Source organism: Dasypus novemcinctus, chromosome 13, assembly GCF_030445035.2.
Source record: "Dasypus novemcinctus isolate mDasNov1 chromosome 13, mDasNov1.1.hap2, whole genome shotgun sequence".
In the NCBI taxonomy this organism is placed as follows: Eukaryota; Metazoa; Chordata; class Mammalia; order Cingulata; family Dasypodidae; genus Dasypus; species Dasypus novemcinctus.
The window spans coordinates 49532055-49559207 of record NC_080685.1 but is presented as its reverse complement, the minus strand read 5'-3'; the positions used below and the strand labels follow the sequence as shown (position 1 = coordinate 49559207).

Below are 27153 nucleotides of genomic sequence, written 5' to 3'. Positions count from 1 at the left end.
ATCTTGGGGAGGGTCTTCCAGCAGCCATCTTGTGGTTATTGATGTCCTCGTGGACTTCTTGCCAGGTTCCAGATCCATCTATTGATTCCCTATCTTACTAGCCAGCTTCAATAGGGTTCACATCATTTGTTTCCCATCCCTTAGGGGCCACTCTTCTTTGTTCCCTGATGGTCAGTATCTTAAAAACTACTGTTTTTATATTTTTTCCAGTTTTACTAGTTTCTGGTGAGAAAGTAAATTCAGTCTCTGTTATTCTTGTTACTTCTGACCAAAAGCAGAAGTCCCCATTGCATTTCTTACGAGTTTTTAATTCCAAGAACTAAGAGAAGCACTGTAAGTGTTATGCTTTACAGTAATGAGTGGAATTCAGCGGATGTTCTTAGTGATTGTCATTATTCATGACTGCTTATAAATAAAAGTAGAATAAAAATGAATTAACATCTCTTCATTAGATTTATTGACAAGAACTTCTGTTAATGTTGTGGAAGACACATTGGTTGAAATACTATAATTGACACGATAAAATGCCCTTTAAAATAGTGTATTAAACTTTGTCCAATCTTCAAATTTGTATTCACACCCATTCAACTTCCCATTCCCTTTTCTCCAGCATCCCCAAACTTGTGAATTTAGCATGGCAAGGCCTTTTAGAACACAGATACCCATTAGAAAAAAGGAGACTGATTATTTTGCCTTTTATTTAGACTTGAGTTAAATGGACCAGGACTCCTTTTTATATTTGCAGGAAGGGAAAGAAAAGCTAAGGGCTGATATATCTATATATCTGTGATTAAACCTCTAGGCTGGGCTTGGCGACCAAGAAGACTTTGTCATTAATAAAATGTAAGCAAAACAGCCAGAAGGAGTACTGGGAATGAAAGTATCTTAAGCAAAATGTAAAGGGGATAGGGCCTCTGAGCTTCACTGACAACTCTTGTCCTGGTTGCCTTCATTGTCCGGTCCCATTGGGTCAGGATAGCATTTCTGGCCCCATCCCACTTCCCTGGTCCCATCAGTCGAAACTGGTATGGGCTGCAAGGGCCAAAGTACACCTCCAGGGCCAGCTGGGGATCTGTAAGGAAGAGCCATGGTATGTTAGGCTTGGCCCCTATGAAAGAACCCACTTCATCCATGTATGTGATGTAATCTGTCTGCAAAGTCTGGCTCTGGCCAAACCTGAGGAAAGAAAAGAAAACAGAGGGATAAGTGCCACAGTTGCAAACAGAAGCACCATTTTCTTATCTTCTGTCCCAGTAAAGTAACATTTTAATCAGCATCTCCAGTAATACCACCACTTCTCTTTTCCACAACACTAAAGTTGTTGTTTTTCTTTGGCTGCAATGGAGTTTTTTCTCCCTCCTAATTTCTATCCAAATTCGATGACTTTCTGAGTTCTTGTCTCTAGCCATATGACCTGGGGTGAACTGACCCTGAAGACTCAAGGAACTAATTAATTTAGCATACTCGTTAACATTGCTTAGAACTGACCCAATGTTAGATTTTTTATATTAGTGCTTAAAATTAGGTTTATGTATGGTCTTGATTTTGTTGCAGTTTATGAATATAAGTTGTTTTGTACTTCAACTAGTTGGAGTGTGGCCTCATTTGTTTTTAGGTGCTTTGAAGACAGCCTATCATTTAGGTAATAAGATTGTTTTCCTCTTTTTTTTTTTTCCTATGAGGACTTTTGTTGAAGGGAGAGCAAGTAGAGTGAGTTGTTTGAGTTATTTAGCACAGAAGAGTGCCCACTTCACAGAGCTGAGGACTGGATGAGGTAGTGCAGGTAAGGTCTTTTTTGAGTCTGAAGATTCCAGTTCTTTTCTAGACCATTATAGCCAGTGATTACCTTGAGACATTCAGTGAAAGCCATGTTAGAAGCTTCAAAGTGGAAAGAAATTTCCTATATAGTCATTGATTCACCCAGTATGATCCACTATCTAATTATACTTTCAACAGATTTTGATATATAATTTGAAAAGAATTTGCTTTTATCAAAGTAATATGAAAAAAGTACACTTAAATGTTAGATGTCTAGTCACTTAAGTGACTTTCTACCAATTTCACTTATGTTGTGCTTGAAAAAACGTATTTGGATGAATCAGAAGTGGATACTATTTTAGTAACAAATACTCTCAGATATCTAGTTAAAATGACTTTACATGTCTTTTCTGCAGAAAGACATGAAAGAATGAAGGCAGTTGAATAGCTTTACAAACCGCACATTAATCTTCACATAGAACCTATGAAGCAGCTATTATTTTCACTGCCTTATGTGTGAAGAAAATGAATTTAAGTGACTTGCTTAAGGTTATATAACTAGCTGAATGGCAGAGCTGAATGGCAAGGGTGCCCCACTCCAGATCAGCCTTCCCTTCTGTGAAGTTCCAGAATTTACTAAATTCTGTGTGAATTTAGTAAAAGGAATCAATTCCCCCAGACTAACGCAACCCCATGATAGGTACAGGGCTTGGCAAGTGGTATGGGCTGGATTTGTAGCCCTATCTTGACCTGGCCCCTTGTTCAATGCATAAGTACAACTATTTATGGTGGGTCTGTGGCCTTTCCTGTTTCTTACCTGAAAGTAATGTTGGTTACATAGTAGTGTAATTACAGGGGATCCAGGAACCTCTCCCTGTTTCCTAGATGCTTCCCAACTTGCTAGCTTATGCAAGAATTCCATGATTAAAGACCTATCCTTTTTCTGATACTCCTTAGACTTTAAACCTCTCTGAGTGAGGTAATAACTCATCAGTCATTTACATTGTATGGGAAAGCATTTAATAGATTCTTCTTTTTAAATTTTTTTTATTTTTTAAAGTTTCTTTAGGAGGTACAGGGGATTGAATTCAGGACCTTGTGCTTGGGAAGCAGGCATTCAACCACTAAGCCACATCCGCTCCCCTAAAAGCAACTTTTGATAGAGAACAAAGTGTAGAAACACCTGAGCCTCTGAGTATGTCTAATGGACAGGACTGTGGTGGCCCTGGGGGAGGGAATGTTTGAGGAGCGAGCAATTTAATTAAGGTCAAATGTGTTCAGCACTGTCTCTACTATCTAGAACAGTACACTGTTCGAGATTACTAGATTACTGTTGATTATTTTATTGATTGATTAATAGTAAACTGAGTAAATACTAGGGTAGGTGAACTCAATTTAGTTTTTCCTTTGTTTTTGTTGTTACAGCAAACTAGATGCTATTGCTCAGTTTTCACAGGCTGGCAGACATGTGGCTAATGGGGAAGGAACTTTTGGGGAAAATGCTAGCCCAGTTTCTCAACTATAACACTATTTACATTTTTGACCAGGTAATTCTGTGTTGTAGAGGGCTTCCCTGTTCACTGCAGAATATTTAGCAGCAACCTAATATATGCCCCCTAGTTGTGAAAACCAAAAATGTCTCCAGACATTGCCAAATCGTCCCTTTCCCCTTTGGAGAACCACTGCCGTAAAAGTTATACGAGAGTAATGTAATGACGGTTATTTGTCTATTGAATGCTGCTTGGTTATAGCAAGTGTTCCAAAAATAAGAAATTTGATTAGTGATGATATTATAGAATGCATTAAGTTTTCTTACATATGAAGATTTTTAAGACTCATTTCAATAGCAAGTACAGTCCCTTACCACTTGAGTTTTTTCCCCATTTTCTCATCAATGTCATCCATCATTTCATTCACAGGTGGCAGGGTACACGAGTCTAGAAAAGAAATGAAGAAAGGAATATTGAAAAAGACAAATCAGAAATATATCATGATACAATAAAACTCATTCAGTATTAGGAAACTATGTCTCTGAAAGTGTTTGTGTCAAGAGAAGTACCACAGTCTTTAGTACCTTTAGCAGAAAAACAATTCACAGAGAGAAAGACCTGAGAAGTTAATGGACCATCTCTGGGAATGGCAAAGCTGGAGATATTGACAGTGGAGAAGGTGGTTGCTTCAAGTCGCAAAGTCTCCTATTTCTGTAACATTTTCTCTTGTGATGGGCCTTAGCTCCACATACCTCGGGTGTACTGTGAGCATGTAAGAATATAACAGTTTCTTCATATTTTTTGTCTGCACCCTATTACTAAAAATTTTCTCAAGAAATAATCTGGTAAAGTAGTTCACTCTCAGGTACATGGCAGTTAAAATGAGATAATGAGGAAAGCATGGAATTTCAAGCATCAGCCTGCAGCCAGGGAGGATATTTTGAGGGGCAGCAAAAAATTTTGAATCTCACTATTTCAGTGGATACTTCTTCTGCTTGCTGATTATAGCTCATTTACCTTTGTGATAGTGGCAGAAAATTATGGCATTTGCAATGCATGAACATTTCTTGGTCATTGTTAACATCTTATTGCAGTCTAGTGGTAACTTGTGGTTAGATTTTTGCTGTACCTTCTACTAGAAAGTAAGATCCATAAGGATAGGAGTTTTTAATTTGTTTTGTTTATTCTGTATCCTAAGTGTCAGGACAAAGCCCAGAAGATAGTAGGTGCTCAATAAATATTTGCTGAATTAGTGAATTTATGATGCCTGTGTTTCATGTAAATTTCTTGGGTTTATGAAAAATATTCTTTCCCATACAACCAAGGCTCTTGGCACTGATGTGCCAAGAGAACAAGACAGTAGAAATATTTTACAGGGGACTACCTGTATCACAAAGTTGCTTTCCGTTATACAGGATTCCATGGAGGGCTCATTTAAATAATGATTGTTGGTGGTGCATATAAAATAGAAGCGTATTCACCCACAACATTTCTGGAAAACATATGCACACACTCAATGATTCTCATATTTTCTTTATTGCATATAGCCTAAGTTTTTATAGACATTATATGAACATGAAAAAGAGTATATAAAGGAGTGAATAAAATTTGTCTTGGAGTTTAATACGTTAGATAAGGGATAAGTATATTGGTCAATATTCTCAAACCCTAGAGTAAAAGGGCACTTTCAATAATAATGGTGATTATGATTGGAGCAATTTAAAGTGACGTGTTTGAGACATTGCCTTTTTCCATGAAATCCTCATAGTCCTGATTTCCTACAATAAGTATGCTTTTAGCCCCTGAAGACCATGGGGTCTAAAGTGAAGGGAGGGAGAGAAGAGTGTCAACAGAGCAGGACTTTGTTATTCTGACACAAGTTGACACCACTGAGGTCCCAGCATGCCCCCCCAAACCCACCAGGGCCTTTTCAACCTATGCAAGCCAAGTGGTGGGTCCCTGACATAGCAATTACCCCACTGCTTCCCTTCTCATGCTTAAACCTTGCAAAGTCTCCCCAGTTGCCCCAGGAGAAGGCTTAGCTCTTTAACAGAGCTTATCCATGCTCTGGCCTCTTCCTCCATTTTTTTTTTTTAAGATTTATTTTTTATTTATTTCTCTTCCCGCCCCCCCCACCCCCAGTTATCTGCTCTTCTGTGTCCATTTGCTGTGTGTTCTTCTGTGACCGCTTCTATCCTTATCAGCGGCACCGGTAATCTGTGTTTCTTTTTGTTGCATCATCTTGCTATGTCAGCTCTCTGTGTGTGCGGCACCATTCTTGGGCAGGCTGCACTTTCTTTCGTGTTGGGCGGTTCTCCTTATGGGGCTCACTCCTTGCACGTGGGACTCCCCTACACAGGGGACACCCCTGCATGGCACGGCACTCCTTGTGCGCATCAGCACTGCGTATGGGCCAGCTCCACACGGGTCAAGGAGGCCCAGGGTTTGAACTGCGGACCTCCCATGTGGTAGGTGGATGCCCTATCCATTGGGCCAAGTCCACTTCCCCTCTTCCTCCATTTTTGCCACTCCCTGCCTCTGCTTTATCTTCCCTTACACCAAATGTTTCTTGTTCCAAACATTCTCCACAAGTTTCTTCATGTTGTTCTCTCTGTATGGAATAACTGTCTGGTTCCCTCACCACAACATCCTTAAACTACCCTCATTCTGTCATTTGTCATTGCCCCTCCTCCCCTTTTAAGTTCTGTGAGGTTAAGGGCATGCCTGTCTTGTTCCCTTTGTGTCCCTAGCACCTAGCACAGTGTTTAGTGTATAGTTAGTGCTCAGTAAATGTTCTTTGATTACATGAATGAGAGAATGGCCCACCCACCTGCAAATACTTTAGCAGCCCAGCGGGCCTGAAGGTCAACTGTGGGAATGGCAGCCCCAAGGGACTGGACAAGGCCAATCACAGCCAAAGTGGGCTTCTCCATTTTTGGGGGGAAGATGCCTTTAAACAAGGTGACCTCGTTGTTTCTGCTTTTGATGATGGACTCATCAAGGAAAGGATAGGCATAACCATAGCCTGTTGCAAAGATGACAGTGTCAATGGCCTCAAACACGGTCCCATCCTCAAACACGGCTGAAGTGTCTCGGAACTCCTTCACATTGGGCTTGATGGACACCATGCCACACAGGATGCGGGATGGAAGCTCGTCATTGAACACAGGCTCTTTCCTCAGGGTACTGTGTGGAAACGAAAGACAGGGCCATGCTGTGAAGGACCTCATTTCCAAGAAATACCTATAGCACTGAAGCCAGTTAAATGCTAGCCGAAGGCCACGGAACTATCTTCTTTTGTGATTATTCCTTTCTGAAGTGAATATAATAATTAAGAATTTCCGTCTGAGTTGCCCCTTTTGCCCCTTTGAAACTTGAGGATTCTCTCATGGGTATGTACACTATTTATGTAAGAGATTCACCAATAGATAAAAATAAAATTAATTCCTAGACATAAAAAATGGTTGAGTACAGACTCTGAACCCAGGTGGCCTAAATTTACATCCTAACTCCATCTCTTATTAATTGTTACTTCTCTGTATCAGTTCTCTCATCTGTAAAATGTGGATAATGATAGAATCTACCTCATAGGGTTATTATGAGAATTAAATGAACAATTAATTGTTTATAAAGCACTTGAAACAGTGCTTGGCCCACACAAGCACCATAATTAAAAGTGAACTGTTCTTTTAACTTTAAGATGTCCTCTTATGTAGAGAAATCGACTTATGGTGATGGGCTGTTCTATTGCCATGTTTGGTGTTGTTTCATCAGTTGTGCTCACAAAAGAAATTATAACAACTTTGATATGTACTTAAGTTGCCAAACTTCCAGGAATGATATTTTTCTTGATGACGCACTTCATTTTAACTTACTTTTCCTTCAGGGATTCTGGGATTTCCTCCAAGTATCTTAGGCACAAAGATACTTTATAATCTTGGAATTTGTCTCTTTTGCCACTTCTACAACTCTGCAGCCTCTCCTTTTGCTTTATAATGTGGCAAAAAGCAGGTCATACCTTAACCTGTTTTTCTTTATCCTTAATGCTGCCCACTCCTAACCTCCAAGGGAAGGGAAAGTATCATAAATAAATCAACAAATGACATAGGGGAATTAGGAACACTTTCAGAGGGAGAACTCAATTCTTGGAATGAATGGATTTTATGTTTTAATTGCTATAATTTGCAATTATACTCCTACAAGACAAAAAAAAAATCTTAACAGCTCAGGCTTTGCAGCATCTATTATGTTAAACCTGATTTTAAAGGCATAAAGTCACCATTTTTGTTTTTTTTAGGAATATAGTAATCTCAAAGATTGGGTAGGATAAGTGCTTTAGAATGAGGCTTTGGCTTCTAAACTTGGCATTTGCTACTCAGATTCCAGCCCTCCCTTACTTTTCCTTAACCTGTTTCTCTAAACACAATGAAACATTTTTTTGTTAGTATGACCCATAAAATTTAAAAAAATAAAATTTTTTAGCAAACCCATTCTTTTTCTTACCACCTTAAATATTCATTTTTTTTTTCCTGTTGATATACTCATTCTATATGGAATGCCTTCCTAATTAATCATGTTGGGCTTTCTCTCTATTATGGGTTAAATAAATCATATGAACTTTATAGGCTTTATCAGTTCTGTGAATCTTCATTGCCTCACACATTCCATGCCTCCTGACTGTCCTACAAAACCTTAAGTGTTGGAGGCAATGTGCACTTTTGTTTTATGACTTCCTACTTGTTGAGGCATGTTGATTAACATTACTTTATTAATTGCTCCTTAGAAGTATATTAGAATATTTATAAAGCTTTACAGGTTACACAGAATTTTTAAAATGTTTTATCTTACTGAATATGAGAGCAGTCCCATGAAGTTGATGTTATTGCTAGCCCCATTCATCCATGAGCATGGAAAAAGTTAATTCCTCAAAAAAATTTAATCCCACCAGCCTCAATGAGGCAACTAAAGTAAGAGCTAGAGAGAAAGATTTCAATTTAAACTAGTGCCTCACTTTTTTGAATGATAAAATATGAATTATTTGTAGTACCCATTTAAAGGCATTAGGCCATAGTTCTCATGCTTAAACCATGTGTTCATCTTCTTGACGTATAACCAGTCAGAGACAAATGAAGGAAGGGCATTCCGAAGAAAGGATACAAAGCGGGTAACATATACCATGTCCCAAGGATAGCCATCATCCCAAACACGACTCATGACCCAGGAACCACTTCTGGTACTGATCATGACCTGGAGGGGAAAAGCAACATAGATTTTGATATAGCTCTGTAAGAAATAGGCAACACGACCCAAATTCTTTTGGTCACTTTCATATATTTCCCTCACTATTCACGCAGAAGCACTTTTACAGAGATGGGTCAAGATGAAGAGTTCATAATTGAAGCTAGGTAGAGGCAGGATTACTCCTTTTTACAAGAGGGAGCCTTGTACACAGTTGTTGAAATAACTAGAACCATACATTTTGGAACAAGAGGGGTCTGCATTTAACTGTGATAGGTTTAATCTTCATGAGCTCATTGATCAGGATGGAAGATCTGGTGGAGACCAGCCAATGCCATCAGTCTCATTGGTGATAGGTGCTGACAGCTGGTGGGCTCAGTGGGGGAAAGGTAGCTAACTCGCTAGCTGTAATTAGATTGAGGAGATGCCAAGGATTTCATTGTTTGCTGCCTTTTCTAGTCCTCCCACACACCCATCTTAGGGTGTCTGCTGGGTGTCCCACACCATGGCAGCTGATTCAGCCCTGACAAAAGCCTGGCTAATTATCTATTTTACCATCTTTGGAATGAATTTTCCTTTTAAAAATTTCTTTAGGTTTTGTTTACAATCCATTTAAGGTTTTATTGATTGATGCACTTTTCCTTTAAAAAATGTGTTTCTGAAGAGTCTCCTGGTTATGCATGCCTCAGCTTGAAGTCCTTTGGAAAGCCTTCCTTGATAGCATCTAGGCTAAGTTAGGTTCCCTTTCATGGTGCTGCTGTTGCCACACCTAACTCCACTGGAAGACTCATGACCTCCTTTTGTGTTGGCCCGTGTAGTTGTCACCCCACCTGGGCCTGCTGACTGCTCCTTGAAGTCAGGAACTGCTCTAATTTATTTCTGTGTTCCCAGAGCATAACATAGTCCCTACAAATACTGTTTGCCCGATATTGATTGAGCACTGGCTGTTGTATGAATGAACAATGGCAAGAACTAAATCTTGTGTATTTTCCAGACCTTTAGAATGGTTAGAACGGTACTTTTTACGTAATAGGTGAGAAGAAATACTATTAAATAAAGAAAGGTAGAGCCGGAATAGCAATCAGTCTACTGGGAGGTGATCAGAACACAAAATTAAAACAAAAACTGCACGTATAGACACACTCAGACACATACACACATGCATACACTTGTACATTTACCTCAGGTTTTAGCTGAGCGTACTTTACTGGCGGGGAGCACATTACCTTGCTTCCTGTGGAGAATGTCTCAAAGCCTTGATTTAAAGGAATAGATACCAGTTGGATCTCTGATGGTATGTCATGGCAAACACCGTATTCAGTGCCTAGGCTATTGAAGTAGGAGAAGAGCTTTACCATAGGTTTGCTTCGCCAAACCTTTTAGATTATGTACCTGTGTAGCCTGATGACTGAGCTCAACAGCAATGTCAGATCCTGAGTTGCCCAGGCCAATCACCAGGACCCTCTTCCCCTTGAAGGCTTCTGGGCCCTTATAATTCCGGCTGTGGAGATAGTTACCTTGAAACCGGTCTAGGCCTAAATAGAACATGAGGAGTCATTTGCGTTGATTTTCAGAAGAAAGTGTGAAGATTTACTATCTTACTTTTTTTCCTTTTACCTCCTAATATCAGTATTAATTTAAAAGAAAAGGTCCCTAGTTGAAATGCATTTACCTTTTCAGTGTTTTTTGACACTAAGACCACAAATACTTACTTTTAGTATTTTTTAAATGTAAATATGGGAATTCATATTTTGATGATAAGAATAGCCCATTATCATTATTCGGAAGTTACTGTTGGCTAGGTCCTCTGTTAAATCTTTACAGGTTTTAACCTGCAAAGGAACTGGTGGAATAGGAGTTGAGCCCAGGTGTTTTGAACCTATGAGTCTATATTCTGAAACACCCAGTATAATGCTTCTTAACATCAATGGTTTCAATTTTCTACCCTCCCTGAGTCTCTATTCTTTTTTTTTCTTTTTTAATTTACCTTAGCCCTTGAACATAATGCTATGAAATGGGAGCTCTAATATCTTTGAGTAGACATGTGTTACTGTTGGAAGGAAGGAAGGAAGGAAGGGAGGGAGGGAAGGAGAGAGGGAGGAAGGAAGGAAGGAGAGGATGTTTACCACCTTTGGGTGGTAATGGAGTGTGCCACTACACATTCACTCAATCACTGAGATTTCTAGAGTAAATTTACAAATTGTGGATGTAGATGAAATGAGAAAACCAGCTTTCCCCTATAAATGATATAAGAAAATGTGATTCTTTTTAAACTATTTGGCAGCTAGGCTCTATTTTTTTGAATGGAATTCTACTCAGAGACTCCATGTGCAATCACAGACTTATATAAAATAAGAATCTGTGTCTTAGTCTGATCTCTAATGTGCAGGTCCTTGATTATTTTAATGTACTGGTTTAGGAGGCCATTTATTACTATATTCACTTATCATTATACTTTGAAAAAAATGGAGTCTTTGAGACCTTAAGGATAATCATTATAAAGAAACTATGGAAAAATCTGTTTCAACACTCAGTGTTTGTGTTTAGATTCTCCAGATTATTATGTATTTTCTAAACTTACCAGGAAAAGAAGCAGTTGGTAGATGGGGATACACATGATGACCTGAACAAATCATTACAGCATCAAAAATAGTAGATTCTTGCTTTCCATCCTTTTCAGTAACAACATCCCATTGGCCAGTGACTAAGAAGGAGGGACATTTCTTTACACTGGAAACCAGGGTCTTAAAGAAAACCAGAAATAAAATCCTTTGATTTATAATTATGCTTTTTATCCTTGCAGTGTTAATGTAAGGAAATAATTGCTATGAGCTCTTTGGGTCATTGAGGTGTTAATAAGAAGCCATTAAAATAGTATCCAAGTGAATCTTCAGTGAGTCTTCAGATCTCAGGAAGAAAATTACTCTCAGTGGAGTATATTTACTTTTAAACTAGTCAGTTGGTTTGGGGTAAATAATACTAATGTTCGGGAAACGGACTTTGGCCCAGTGGTTAGGGCGTCCGTCTACCATATGGGAGGTCCGCGGTTCAAACCCCGGGCCTCCTTGACCCGTGTGGAGCTGGCCATGCGCAGTGCTGATGCGCGCAAGGAGTGCCCTGCCATGCAGGGGTGTCCCCCGCATAGGGGAGCCCCACACACAAGGAGTGTGCCCGTGAGGAAAGCCGCCCAGCGTGAAAAGAAAGAGCAGCCTGCCCAGGAATGGCGCCGCCCACACTTCCCGTGCCGCTGACGACAACAGAAGCGGACAAAGAAACAAGACGCAGCAAATAGACACCAAGAACAGACAACCAGGGGAGGGGGGGAAATTAAATAAATAAATAAATCTTTAAAAAAAAAAAATACTAATGTTCTGGTGAAAAAGACCATGTAACAAATCCATATCATTTTTTTACCACCAACCTTCACTGACATCCGTGGCTCCTTCCTTCTCTGACTTTACCTTCTATCTACTCAGAAAATATGGGAATATCTCAAAGTTCAATTCTTGTATATAGACACTCTCCCTTGGAAACAGTAGCCACTTCCATAGTGAACATAAGAATATTCACATGAATATATAACACAGTCTTGGTCTCATTTCCACTATCTAGTGCAGCTTGAATTTTTCATCAGTACAGCTTGGCTTTTCTTCATGCTTTCTCAAATATCGCATATTTATGATTTTTTAAAATTTACTAGTAAATTAGTATTAGTTTTAATTTTCCGGTAAATCAGAATCTCTTGATTTTGTACTAAAGTATGATTTATTCACATTTCCCCCAGAACTGGCTGCTGACTTTCCTGTTTCTCCTAAGGATGATACGAGCCTCACAGTCACCTAGGCTCAGACCCACAATATGCTTTGACTGTTACTCATCCATCTTGGCTTATGCCTAAGCAATCATTTCTCCTAAGAACCCACTGTAGCAGTTTGATATCACTGATGAACTCCAAAAAGAAATATTGGATTATGTTTGGAAACTGATCTTTTCCTCTGGGCATTTTACATTATATTGGATTCATAGATTTACTTGATTAAGTAAACGTTTTGTGCCAGTGGGGTCTTGAGTCCCCACTCTTTGGTGGGTGGGAACTCACAGATAAAGGCATGGCAAAGGACAGAGTTAAGGGTTTTTAATGTTGGAGTTGGATGCTGAAGCCTTAAGCTCAAGCCCCAGGAAATAAGCATAAAGAGGAGAGAGAAGCAAGCCCCAGGAAGGGAGGAACCCAGGAAGCCCAAACCCTTGCAGACATCGGCAGCCGTCTTGCTCCAACACGTGGCAACAGACTTTGGTGAGGGAAATAATTGAGGCTTTATGTCCTGGTATCTGTAAGCTCCTACCCCAAATAAATACCCTCTATGAAAACCAAACAATTTCTGGTATTTTACATCAGCACCCCTTTGGCTGACTAATACACCTACTACCTGGGTAAAGACCCACATAATGAGTGGGAAGGTGTTGGACTCCCATCCTGGGGAGACCCAATATATTCTCAAGCATGGGCCGTGCCAAATAGGGGAGGACAGACCAGGTCAAACCCTCAGTGTTGTTGCAAATAACTGAATCTTGTCCTTCAAGGAGTGAAGCCCGATGGTTGCTGTGGGCCCCAAGGGGAGGGGGAGGGAGGAATAAAACAGAAGGAACAGGGGGCATTTTGGGGGTGATGGAAGTGTTCTACATGAACTTGCAATGATGGATTCAGGCCATGTTAAATTTCACCAAAAATTTATAAAAGTGTATGGTTCAAAATGTAAACCATAATATAAACTATTGGCCATGGTTAGTAGCTATGTTTCAGTATTTGTATGTCAGTTGTAACAAATGTATCATCCACATATAAAAAGATTACCAACATGAGAAGGGGGAAAAGGGGGAGGATGTTGGGTATACAGGTGTCTTCTATATTCTGTATGTGACTTTATTGTGACCTAAAACGTCTTTGAAGACAAAATGAAAAAAAGCAAGACACTGAGGGAATAATGGAAGAAAATAATGTCACTGTACATACAGAACAACAGATCTTACAGTGATGAAAGGCAAAAAGTAAAAAAAATTTTTTTTACATATTTTTTTCATTATCTTTCAATATCCCAAATTTTTAATTTTGTTTTATTTTTAGTTTTTAAAAAACTTTATTATTTTATTTCTTATGTTTAAAACTATCATTTCATTTTTTTATTAATTGTATGTGGCTATTTTGTTGGCTTCATTTTTTTAAGAAGTTTTGGATCACAGAAGGATTACAACTGTGGTGGGGGGGATCATTGGCTTGGGGTGTCAGTGATGGGAGGAAGTTCACCTGGGCATACATATAAGGCATATAAATGTGCTCAAATGTTCATGGGGGCATTGTCACAGTGGGTGGAGATTCACACAATAACCAAAAGAATATCAAATTCCCATCCTGAGGAGTTCTGCCACATTCTCTAATGGAACAGCAAGTATCCCCCAAGTTCAGGGGCAATGACTAGTGAAGGAGAATAGTCCATTGATGGGCCCTTGATATTGATGACTATGCTTATGAGCCTTTGCTTTTGAAATTGAAACTTAGCCTAGTGTTGTTGGGTGCCTAAGAATTACCTCCTGGGAACCTCCCTATTGCTCAAATGTGGCCTCCCCCTAGGCTGAACTCAACATATAAATGCTATAATTTCCCCCATGACTCCCATGGGGACATGACTCTCATGGATGAGCCTCCCTGGGACTGAGTGATTACTACCAAGTATTAATAAGCAGTGCAATTGGGGGGTGGGGGGGACTTTGACCTAAAGGAAGAAAAGGTAAAGACAAATGAGTTTATATGGCTAAGAGCCTTCAAAGTGAGTCGAGAGGTCATTCCAGAGGTAACACTTATGCACATCTCAGCAGGATCTCATTGATAATCAAAGTAGATACTACCCCAAATAGAGGACCGCCTGACAGCTATGGAGACATCCAGAAACTATAGTCAGGGTAGATAGCTCAGGAGTTGGTCCCTTGCCCAGTGGGCCCTACTTTGGAAATTATGCTCCCCAGCATGACAGAGTTGGAATCAGCTGTGGTGTCCCTACCCATGGCTCTTCTGTCCTCCTATCTGAACCTATAATTAGTACTAGAGTTGATAGGTGTATGTCCAAGAGACTTAAATCTTGAGGCTGTCCATGTTTCAGCTGGGCCCTGAATCTCAACGGAGTTGCAACACCTACTTTCCAGTTCATTGGTCTCATTCAGGACAACTAACAAGGAGGAGACAATGGATAAACAACATACCAAGGAACTGAGAGTGTCTACAACTGCAAGCAAGAGTCCCATCTATTGGCCATATGGGATTGAATGCCCCCCTCAATTAACGGTGGAGTGGGCATCACCATCACAAACTCCTCAGAATTGGGGAATGAACTATGGACTAAAGTAGACTTACTAGTATTCTATTATAGAATTATTGTGATTCTAGCAATGGAAGAAAGATCATTGATGTGGAGTGGCCACTGAATATTCTGGGGGTAGGGAGAGGGAAAAACTGATATAATACGGGGGCATTTTTAGGACTTGGGAACTGTCTTGAATGACATTACAAGGACAGATACAGGCCATTTTATATCCCGCTATAATCCAAGGGTTGAATGGGAGAGAGTGTAAACTGCAATGTAAACTATAATTCATGCTTAGTGGCAATGCTCCAAAATGTGTTTATGAATTGCAATGGATATACCACAGTAATGAAAGATGTTGCCAATGTGGGAAAAGTGTGAGGTGTGGGGAGTGGGGCACATGGGAATCCCCTATATATTCTATGTATAATAATATTTATGTAATCTAAATGTCTTTTAAAAAATAAATTATTTAAAAAAGAGGAAAAAAGAACCCACCATCTCTTTCTTCCTTTGCATGAAATGCATTAGCTCAGGTCATTATTGCTCCATTGCATGGAGTGCTGCAAAAGACTTATAACTAGCTATTTCCAGCTTCTGGTTTCCTAAGAGCCATCCTTCATGCCACTTGCCAGATTAATCTTTATAAAATGCCACATTGATCCTGTGTCCCCTACTCAAAGTTATTTCCTTTACCTCACAGCATATAGCATTTTATTCTCTTGTGCAATTCAATTGCACAAGAGAATGCTACAATTCAAAGCCCACATAATTCTATAATTTTATTCAACTATACTTTTCTGGTCTTATTTTCTGATATTCTCACAAATACTTCTAGGATAGAGGTTGCTGATTGCTTCTCCAATATCCATCTTCCCCTTCTTCCTTCCTAACAGAACACTGTTTATTTGGAGTAGCAATGTGCCCAGGAAAAGAATACATTTCCCAGGTTCTTGTGGAACTAGAGTGGCCTATGAGATATAAGCAGATGTTGGGTAGGCTTTTCAGGAGAGTTCATGAATGGGAGCTGATTCAGCTGGGAGTCTGTCCTTTGGCCCTTCATCCCTTCTTTTTATTATTAAAAAAAAATTTTTTAGGAGGTACCATGGATTGAATCCAGGACCTTATACATGGGAAGCAGGCCCTCAACCCCCAAGGTCCATCTGCTCCCCATCCCTTCCTCTTTGTTCTTGCCTAAAAGGTGTTGTGATGGCTGGGGCTCCAACAACTGTCTTGGACCATGAGGCAACCTTGACGAGGTAATCTTCGTGCTAAAAATGGAGAAGCTGAATCCCTGCTGACTGTTGCCACCCCATTAGCTCTGTGTTTTGCCACCCTGGACTTATTTCACATGTTTGCAAAATAACTCTATCTTTTTAAAGCCCCATACACTGTATCATGGTATCTACAGTCAGATCTAATCCTAGCTGATACGTCTCCCCTCTTGCCAATTGTTATCCTCACTGTTCCCCAAACCCACAGGGCATTTTTCCATTACTTTAATTTGACTTATTCCATTCACTTAACCTAAAACCCACCAAGTACAACTCAAATCCTACCTCCTCTAGAAAGCCACCTTCTCCCAAAGTGTTGTGTTCTGCCTCATGATTGCCTCATGAATTTTATATCTATAAAACATAGACTGCTTTTTAACATTTTCATCTCCTTTGATTTAAATTCCTACTTAAATCTTGTAGTGTTATTTATACCTTACATATATATTTTGATCCCCAATCAGATTATAAACTTCTTGAGGGCTGAGGCATAGACTTTTTTTGAAAGACAGAACTTGGCACAATGCTTAGCACACAGTAGGAATTTCATTAATATTTGTTGATATTACTGTCATAAATTGAAGCAATAATGACAATTGGAAAAAATTATTTCAGCTATACTTTGGGAACTATTACAGGCACAGTAATTATTTAAATAATTTCAATTTATAATTTTCTATATAATTTCAATTCGTAATTTTCTAATTGTTTTTCTCACTATGCATATGTATTCTGCATTCAAGGTAACGAATTGGGGAAGCGGACTTGGCCCAGTGGATGGTGCGTCCGTCTACCATATGGGAAGCCCGTGGTTCAAACCCCAGGCCTCCTTGACCCATGTGGAGCTGGCCCATGTGCGGTGCTGATGTGACCAAGGAATGCTGTGCCGCACAGGGGTGTCCCCCATGTAGGGGAGCCCCACGTGCAAGGAGTGAGCCCCATAAGGAGACCTGCCCAGCGAGAAAGAAAGTGCAGCCTGCCCAGGAATGGTGCTGCACACACAGAGAACTGACACAGCAAGATGACGCAACAAAAAGAAACACAGATTCCCGTGCTGCTGACAACAACAGAAGCGGACAAAGAAGAAGACACAGCAAACAGATACAGAGAACAGACAACTGGATGGGGGGAAGGGGAGAGAAATAAATAAATAAATCTTTAAAAGAAAAAGGTAATGAATTGAGATCAAGAGTCAAATGTAAAGCATTATTTAAGAAACAATGCTTGAGGCCATGACTCTTACTGCCATGGGGGAAATCTAATGAACAAAATGGGTGAATGACGGGGGTGGTGGCTATCTTCATGTAATGGCAAAATTTTGAACAAACGCCATGTTTTCCTGAACCACAACTTAACATTAAACCCACAGAAGTTTAAGTCTGGACTAGAAAATCTGGGGTTGCTTCTAAAACATCAGAGCATGTGGGTGGGCAGTATACTATGATGGTATAGCTGTTTCTAACATTTTCTGTGGTATTTTAAAAGCTCTCAGAGCCTAATGGAGAACAAGTCCAGGAGGAAAAAAAATCAACACATGAATACTTTATAATCTGAACCAACGTTTGATTGGTGAGGTGTCCAAACATTTAGCTCTGATTTCTGTTTGTCATAGAGTACTTAACCCATACACATGTTTATACCAATAGCACAAATTATGAGAACCTTACCTCAAATTGTATGTATCTTAGAAGATTCTTCTTTTGAGCAAATGCCCTTATGTATTCCTGAAGCTTGCTGTGGTGCATGAAGTTAGGATAATCATCAGGGTAAGGGAAGTCTGGAAAGCACATCATTTCTTTGGAAGAGTTGGTGAATACTGACTGGTAAATACTGGCTCTGCCTTCTTCTGCATGGTCCTAGGGAGAGTAACAAAGCTTAAAAAAGAAGCGTGAATAGTGGTCCCCTCCGTGAATGTTCCATTCTCATTTGGCTGAAACGTTTTTAATATTTTTAAAAAATCTGTTTCATCACAGTGGCACATTCATTGCATTTGGTGAATACATTTTGGAGCACTGCTACACCACATGAATTATAGTTTACATTGTAGTTTACACTCTTCCCCAGTCCATTCAGTGGGGTGGGGTGGGGTGGGGTGTGGGGTATATGGGAACCTCTTATATTTTTTAATGTAACATTTTTTGTGATCTATGTATCTTAAAGAAAAAAGACAATTAAATAAAAATTTTACAAAGCTAAAAAAAGCTGATAGTAGGGTTTTTTTTTTGAGTAATGAAAATGCTGTAATATTGATTGAAGTGATGAGTGTACAACTTAGTAATTATACCAAATGCCATTGATTGTACACTTTAGATAAATTAACAACAACAAAATAATAGGGTGGGTTGGGGGAAAATATGCCAAATGTAAGCTATGGACTTTAGTTAGTAGTAATACTTTGATGATGCTCTTTCCTAATTTGTTACAAATGTTTCATGACAATGCAAGGTGATAATGGTGGAGTGATATATGGGAGCCCTGTATGATGATATGCATATTTGTTTAGTAAGTTCATAACTTTTACTGTACACATATTGTTTATGTATGTTTACGTGTGAATGATATACTCCAATAAATTTTTTTAAAATAAAAAAATACCATGAAAAAAATTAAAGGCTGTCTGTAAAATCTGGAATGGAAAGCCCTTAGCATAGCACCTGGCACAGAGCTTAAGCTCTCTTCATCTTGGTCCTCTGATCCTAATTTCCCCCTGTATTAACTCTATCTTTAGAGTAAGGTTTTTTTTGTTCTTTTTGCTATCCCCGAGATTGGTTTTGATCTCATACTCATGTTAGAAATACAGTAAAGTGGTCTGTTGAAGGCTGCAACTCTCAGTCTATCTGACTGGCTATATGCAGTTCAGTGAACCATTCAGCGGCCAGAGAACCCTGTATGGAAGCGGTTTCCCCACTTGTGCGTAACTGGAATCACGCGGAGGACATCTTCGACCATAGATTCCGGGACTTCACCCCTAGGATTTGTTTCGGTAGGTCGCCTGAGGTGGGGCCTGAGGAGTTGCATTTATTTCTAAGAAGGTCCAGGTGATGCTGATGCTGCTGGTCCTGGGAACACACTTGGAGGACCGTTACTCTATTGTACGTGAATTCTGTCCTTGAGAAGTTCCGTAGCTCAAGATTAGTGGTATTCACTCCCCAAAGAAATGCAGGAAACCAGAGGCTTAGAACACGTGTCAAATCTTGGCACTTCATTTTAAAGCCTCTATGCAATTGAAATGTGGCTTCTTTTTGAAAAGCAATTGAAAGCTAAATTGAAAATAAACATTTCTACTCTCTTGCAGGGACAGGATAAACATGCACAGAAAGTGCTGCCCTGAAAACACGTTTACAAGCTGGCAGCCTCCCCAGGTCCTGAAGGAGCGCTTGTGAAATGCAGGAAAAGGATGGAATGTCATGTTATTGCTGGAGTCAGAACGGCTCCCTCCCACCCTCACTGATCTCTGCAAGATGGAGACAAAAGTGCTGGAAAGCACTGAGAGGCTTGTGTTCATGGGGGACTGTCTGAGGCTTCACTGCTTGCTCTCAAGTTGAAAATAAAATCACTTCTACTCATCTTGCTGAATTTCTCATAAAAAGACAAGTTTTATGTTTATTTTAGGCTCTCTTTAAAGTTTCTGCTGAGGTCAGAAAAGGGAGTGTGTTAAGTAAATATGATGTGAATAGGGTGTAAGAGTATCGCTGTGGAAGGGAAAGGTTTTGTGGTGGATGTATGGGAGTGCTGTATACTATATATATGCATTGCTGTGGTCTAGGGCTCCTGTGAAGAGAAGCTCAATAATTTGGGGGGGTGGGGAAGATAGGATGTAGAATTTTTTCCAAGTCAACACGTATTCTTTATATAACCTTTAAACCCATAGCTATATGCCATTTCCTAGTAAGGGACCATGACATTATATTGGGCTTCAAATTTCAGGGAGTTCTGGACCACAGAGTGGTTCAACAAAGGCAATGGAGGAATACTGGTATAGGATACCATTGACAGGGGATATATGGCTGACAGGGAGCTGTACAGAACATATGTCCAGGGTGCATGGTAATGTTTGGATATACTCATAGTGGCAACAATTAAAAACCACAGCAGGGGGGGTACTGGGTTCCTGGCCAGTGGTGCTCTGTCGTGGTCCCTAGGGGAGCAGCGACAGTCTCCCAGGTGCAGCGGCGGGGACCGGGAGGGAGTGAGGGTTCAACAGTGAGCCCATGACGCTAATGACTATGCTTGGGAGCTGATAAGCCTAAAATAAGAACAAGGCCTAGAGCAGCATTGTGCCTGGGAATTTCCTCCTGTCAGCCTTCATGTTACTCAAATGTGGCCAGTCTCGAAGCCAAACTCAGCATGTAAATGCAATGCTTTCCCCCTGGCGTGGGACATGACACCCGGGGATGAGCCTCCCTGGCACTGAGGGACCACTATCAACTACCAACTGATGATGCAACTGGAAAATGACCTCATACGGAAGGTTCAACGCGGATCAGTGGAATATCCCTGTCTACATAAAATAACATGACTTTAAAATGCTGTTTGACCTAATGTAAGGGGGAAATGGAAAGGAGAAATGAGTTTATATGGCTACGAGTCTCTAAAAAAGAGTCTGGAGGTTGGCAGAAGGATTGCCCTTATGCACAACTGAGCAGAGTCAGAGAGACAGATAAAGCAGATACAACCCCCAGATATCGGTTCCTTCGAGGGCTAAAGAGACCCATGGGAGTTATGGTCATGGCCGATGGGGTTAACTACCAGGTCAGATGGCCCCTCTTTGGAACTGGTGTTTATGTGTGATGAATCTGGACTCAGATGGGATCTCTCTTCATAAGACTTTCATGCTAATATGCTGGAGGTGCAGTTAGTGTCGGGGTTTAAGATATATTTAGGGGATTTGAATCTCTGGACTGACAATGTGATAGCCAGGTCCTGAGCCTCAACAGACTCCAGCACCTACAGTCTGACTTATTGGGCTCACCACACTCAGCTAAGATGGAGTTGAAGAAGGACAACCACCACACCATGGAGCCTAGAGTGATTACAACTGAAAGTGGGAGGATTGCATCCAGCATCCAGGTGGAATCTGAGCCTCCTCTTGACATAGAGGTGCAATGGACACAACCAATCCAATGTCCACATAGAAAAGGTGGCATTGGATTGAGAAAAGTGGACATGATGGCTGATGGGTATGGGGAAAGGCAGAAAGAGATGAGAGGTGGAGGCGTCTTTGGGACATGGAGCTGCCCTGGATGGTGCTTCAGGGGCAATCACCGGACATTGTAAATCCTCACAGGGCCCACTGGATGGAATGGGGGAGAGTGTGGGCCATGGTGTGAACCGTTGACCATGGGGTGCGGGGGTGCCCAGAGATATACTTGCCAAATGCAATGGCTGTGTCATGATGATGGGAGGGAGTGTTGCTGAGGGGGGGGAGTGGTGGGGTGGGGGAGGTAGGGTTCAATGGGACCTCATATATATATATTTTTAATGTAATATTATTACAAAGTAAATAAAATAAAAAATAAAAAAAAAAGAAAAGGGAGTGTGAAGGCTCCTGCTGGGCAGCTTCTCCACCTTTGAGCCTTTCCTGGTCACCCACAGACAGTATCTTCTGCTGCTGCTTGTGAGAAGAAGCTGGAAGGAATTTCTCAGCTGCCCATTGAAGGGAGGGAGGCTGAGTTGTGTGTTGGGGACTGGTTAAAAAAAAAAGTAACAATAATCATTAAAAAAAAAAAAGAAAACAAAAAATGAAAAAAAATAAAGTAAGTCTGCTCTGGGAAACAGAGGCAATAAGACCTTGGATTACTTCCATCTTTACTGAATATCTGCTCTTTTGTTTCTTTGACAACCCTATCCCCAATCATAAGCTGGGAAGAGGGAGCAAATGTGGCACTCGAGCAGTTGCGTGCCTGCTTCCCACATGGGAGGTCCCAGGTTTGGTTCCTGGTACCTCCTGGGAAAAAAAAAAAAAACAAACAAACAAACAACAAGCAAAAACAAATGAGGGAACCAACTTAGGGAAGTGGATGTGGCCCAGTGGTTGAGTGCTGGCTTCCCACAAATGAGGTCCCAGTTTTAGTCCCCAGTCCCTGGTTCCTAAAAAAAAAAAGTAGGGAGAGAACAACATGTGCCCTCAGCTCCCTGGAATTTTCCCTAAAAGGCTGTTCTCCAAACAAAGGGAAACAAATATGTTATATAACAACAGACAATTGTGCCAGAGTGTTCCTATTTTCATTATTTCAACACACGGGGCAGTTGGATCTGGTAAGGAGAAAATTAAGCTCAGACTGTCTCTGGCTGAGAAAGCTTGTCCTAGATTAGTACAAAAGAGCAGTTGAGGGTGTATTCTTACCACCTGTCTTGGATGATAACTATTCATGTCATCTTCTCCACTAGAACATAAGCAACTTAAGAGCAAGGTCAAAGGCTAATTCAAGAATGTGGTACATGCATTTTAGCAGTCTGCTTTTATTTTCTTTCACATTCCATCTGTGCTTATCAGTCCCATTTCTGCTTGTCTGATATCAGCCTAAGGTCCAGCTTAAAACTTGCCTCCTTCCTCATGCTTTTCTTGGCTCTTGATCCCTCTCACTCTGCCTCCATCCAGTTCCCAGTTGTCTTTACTTCCCTCAGCACATACTCACTTGCATTATAGTTACTCTAATATTTGTTTTATATCTGCTTTTAAGAAATTGGCAGCCTGCAGAACCTCTTATGCAGTTGTGCTTAACATAGTTCATTACACATAACTTACTCAATATGTATTGTTGAATGACTAAATGAATGAATAAGTAGAAAAGAAGTCCAGATAATCCTGGTTCTGTATTTTCCCCTTTTGCAATAGAAATGATACTGACCTATTGTTTCTTATTAGATAAGCAATCTTTTGGGGACATTAAGCCCTAGAGAGTATATGAAACTTAAAATATGCTCATATTCAGTCTGCTAGTGCTTAAACCTCATTTTGTTTTCATTTCTCAGAAAAGCCTACAGTGAAAAGTTCAGAATTATCAGGTTTCTCTCTTCCAGAACACCTTTTGCTTAACAGAGGCTTGTAAGATGAAAGCTTATATAACATATTTTTCAAAAATCCCTCTCTGAGTGTATATTGTGCCAAGCAAATTTTCTTAGAAAAGAAGAAAGGGTGGAGCCGTGTGGAGGGAGCTCAAGTTTGGAGTACTTTTATGTGTTCCCATCCCCACCAGGCCTTTGGGTAGAATTGTGTTTATATATAATGCTCTTATGGAGAAGGGACATTCCCTTTCTGAATAACATAGGGTCCAGTTTTGCATCTTATCTACTGTCATCTTCTGCTTCCCTAAGTAAACTCTCTGATGGCTCCGTCGGTTAACTGGATATACCATGCTCATGCCTTTCTTAGATTGCCAGTCACCTGTGCCTAGAAACCTCTCCTCACTGGGCCACCTGGTATTGCCACACTGAGACTGCACAAATCCACGGGGATGGGACTTACACTCTCTGGAGTTGTGTCACCCAGTGATTCTGCCTCCTTCTCCACTTTCTCTGTTTAAGGATATCATTTAAAGCTTGGCTATGTGTGTTACTTGAAGGAGGTTTCCTTGTAGTCAACCCTCCTCTAAAATCTCAAAGCATTTCTTGGCCATACCATTGAGTCATCAGTCACCAGGGCCTGCATTGTTGTTGTAAAGTTCTGTAATGTCTTATCTGAAACTCTTAGGGCCAGATGTACATTTTTGAAATTTGCTCTGTAACACTCCTAGTGCAGTATGTAAACAAATACAATAAATTTCTGCAGTGAAGTATTGAATGGAACAAATAAGCTTATTTGATTCAACTCATGTTTTGAGACCATAAAACTTCAGTTAAGGATAGGGTTTCCTATCAAAAGAGTTTTTTCTCATTTTCTGTCAAAGGACTTATATTATGTTTATATCTTGTTTCACCAAATATAGTGAAAAACATCTATGTAGAGTGATGTGTCACACATTTGTCATCCCAGTACCCAGCACAGCACTCTGCCAGAATGGATGCTCAGGCAGCATTTAACTGTTGCTAATATAGACAGCCATCTCATGATTTAGTCTAAACTGAACACATCTCCCTGAGCCAGAAATGTAAAGGAAAAATGAAATCTTAAAAAAAAAAAACAACCTCTTGGTTATACCCTAGTGGAAAATAAAATGATCATATATCTTGTATAATATTTTGAGAGTTATAGGACCAAATATTTAAAACAAATTATTCTAATTAATAATTATTCTAATTTAGTGCCAAAATACTGTCAGAGTAAACTGTTATTACAGGCAAAACTGAGACTATGACAAAATATGGTTACAAGATAAATTATGTGGATAATAATGTCTTCAAGCCAAATATGCAGCTTCTACAACCAATCACAATGGATGGAAATTTTAGGCAAAAAGGCCAGAATTTCCACCAAACCCAGCTTTTTAAAATTTAAAATTTATGTTTATAATGAATATATTTCCGGATTATGTTATTTCTACAACATTGGGCTGAATGGCAAAGACTATCATTTTGCTGTCTGGATTTTTTATCACACCTGGAACTGACTATTTAATAATCAAACACACACAATAATTATTATAATACCGTCATCTGCCCAATAGACTTGCGTTAATTGTAGAATCATACGCTATTAGAATTAGAAGGCACATTAAAAGTCACTCAATTTTCAACCTCTGCCTTTGACAAATGAACATTTGAGGTCCAGAAAGAGAAAGAGACTTGCCTAAAATCTACCTGCCTAGAAAACATGAATTGAGACTAGAATCCAGGCCAGAATTTCTTACCATATTTCTAGGATTTAAGAGCTATGTTCAGATAGAATATTTTCAGCTACACGGGAGAGCATTGGTGAGATTTGGCTAATTATTGACATTAACACCCTTTTACAGATTGAATACTTGGGCTCTGCCATGCAGGTACCAATGTTTAATGAACTGGAGATGCCCTTTTCAGGACAAGCTCTGCTGATGTGATATAATTTTGAGTGATTGGACATTTGTGTGGTAGGAGAGTTGAGATTTTACCTTCCAGGTCTGGTGGTTTTGTTACCTGCCCTTTAAGCCTGGAATTAGAACTCATTGGATTTGATTTTCGTTGGAACCCATCTCCCTTCCTTTGGTGTCCCAGTGATGGGCCACTCACCGAAAATTTCCACAGGCCTCCGACATCATTGCTCCTTTCAAAGCATGTGGGCTCCAGCCCCTCCTCCAAACAGCACCGGATGGCAGCCAAGCCACTGACGCCAGCTCCAATGATGGCCACTCTCTTCCCCATGTCACTGTAGTGGGGGGAGGGAGGCTGGAGAGAACTTCAGAAGAGCGTCCCTTGACCGTCAGGGTTTATCAGCAGAAATAACCAGTCAGCATTTATGGAGCAGGATCCTCACCTAAACACAGGAAGACACAGTTCATGCTCATTGTTTTTAAGACGTTACCTCTAAGAAGGTACTGAAACAGGGTTCTTCTGATGATACAAGATGCCCAAAAAGCAGAGTCAGCAAATGTTAGAGCAGGAAGGACCCTCAAGATTATCAATCTCAATTGCAAATGAAGCAGCAGGCACTCCCAGATTAGAAATTGCTTCAAGATCTCAGAGCTCATGAGTAAATCAAGGAGTCTGAATTGGAACTCAAGCTTTCCAAATGAAATCCACTGTACCAAACCACCCCTATTCATTTTGAATGCTTGTCTTTCAGGGTTCTTACCTCTTAATCAACTGCCTTCCTCTCCTGCAGAGAAGGAGCAGTTCTCCAAATGTAGATGAGAATGGCTTTTAACGGAGTCTTTCGACTTTGACGTAAAAATTGGGGAAATGGGAGGAGTTATTACTCTTAAAGTAAAAATTCCCTTTTCTCTGTATTTTTCATGAAGAGTGTGGCAAAACCTGGACTAGAAGGACTGAGTGTGGTATGGATAAGAGAAGAATGGGGGAGGGCTTGGGGTGAGGGAAAGGGTAGAGGAAAGGTAAGCATGAGGCCCTTGATCCTGGTTCCAAAGAATAAAACAATGATTGATTTGGTAACCAGAGCTGAAAGGTGAAACTCCTGGGAGATTAAGGGAACAGAGATGTTTTTGTTTATTTTTGCTTTGGAACTATCAAATAAATAAACAAAGGCTGTGCACCTGGACATAAGGAAAGGTTTTGTTGTGCCAACACTAAAAAAATAGTTCAGTGTTCTGGAAACCCAGGAGGGCCTGATTTGAGAAGCTGAAGCTAACTTTTGGAGATGATGAGTTTGTAAAACTAGTGACATAAAGGACAGAATTGTGAAGTCACTGAACCTTGTCTCTAGTTCCCTCCCACTTTTATAACCTGCCCTTCCTGCACCTATCTGCCTCCCTCTTTCCCTTTATTCCTTCCTTTTCAAATGCCTGCCATATTTCAAGTATTATAATAGTCTCTTGGGGGTGTGGGAGGTTTCTTTTTTAAATTTTTTAAATTTTTTATTTTTTGTCTTTATTCATTTTTTAAATATTACATTCAAAAAATACGTGGTCCCCATATACCCCCCATCCCCCTCACCCCATTACTCCCCCCATAGCAACATTCTCCTTCATCATCATGAGACATTCATTGCATTTGGTGAATACATCTCTGAGCATAGCTGCACCTCATGGTCAATGGTCCACATCATAGCCCACACTCTCCCACTTTCCATCCAGTGGGCCATGGGAGGACCCACAATGTCCGGTAATTGTCCCTGCAGCACCACCCAGGCAACTCCAAGTCCCAAAAATGCCTCCACATCTCATCTCTTCCTCCCATTCCCCACACCCAGCAGCCACCATGGCCACTTTCTCCACACCAATGCCACATTTTCTTTGATTACTAATCACAATAGTTCATGAATAGAATATCAGTAAGTCCACTCTAATCCATATTCTATTCCTCCATCCTGTGGACCTTGGATTGGTTGTGTCCACTCCACATCTATGTCAAGAGGGGGCTTAGATTCCACATGGATGCTGGATGCAATCCTCCTGCTTTCAGTTGTAGGCACTCTTGGCTCCATGGTGTGATGGTTGACCTTCTTCA

General features: G+C 40.3%; 1 protein-coding gene across 1 annotated transcript; it reads right to left on the bottom strand.

Annotated features, from left to right (window-relative positions):
• Positions 1 to 430: 430 nt before the first annotated feature.
• Positions 431 to 25998, bottom strand: FMO3 (flavin containing dimethylaniline monoxygenase 3). Its single transcript, XM_004454718.5, has 9 exons — positions 25823 to 25998; positions 25261 to 25504; positions 17781 to 17969; positions 11068 to 11230; positions 9879 to 10021; positions 8296 to 8495; positions 6079 to 6434; positions 3623 to 3695; positions 431 to 1176 (listed from the first exon to the last, which is right to left on the bottom strand). Exons 2-9 carry the CDS (start codon positions 25390 to 25392, stop codon positions 834 to 836), a joined length of 1599 nt encoding a protein of 532 aa, XP_004454775.1. The 5' UTR covers positions 25393 to 25504; positions 25823 to 25998; the 3' UTR covers positions 431 to 833.
• Positions 25999 to 27153: the final 1155 nt, after the last annotated feature.

Coding starts and splice junctions, on each gene's coding strand:
- FMO3 (XM_004454718.5), bottom strand. CDS start 25,392: ATGGGGAAGAGAGTGGCCATCATTGGAGCTGGCGTCAGTGGCTTGGCT. Junction 17,970..25,260: donor GAGGCCTGTGGAAATTTTCG/GTGAGTGGCCCA, acceptor TACTCTCCCTAG/GACCATGCAGAAGAAGGCAG. Junction 10,022..11,067: donor ACCAACTGCTTCTTTTCCTG/GTAAGTTTAGAA, acceptor TGTTCTATTTAG/GCCTAGACCGGTTTCAAGGT.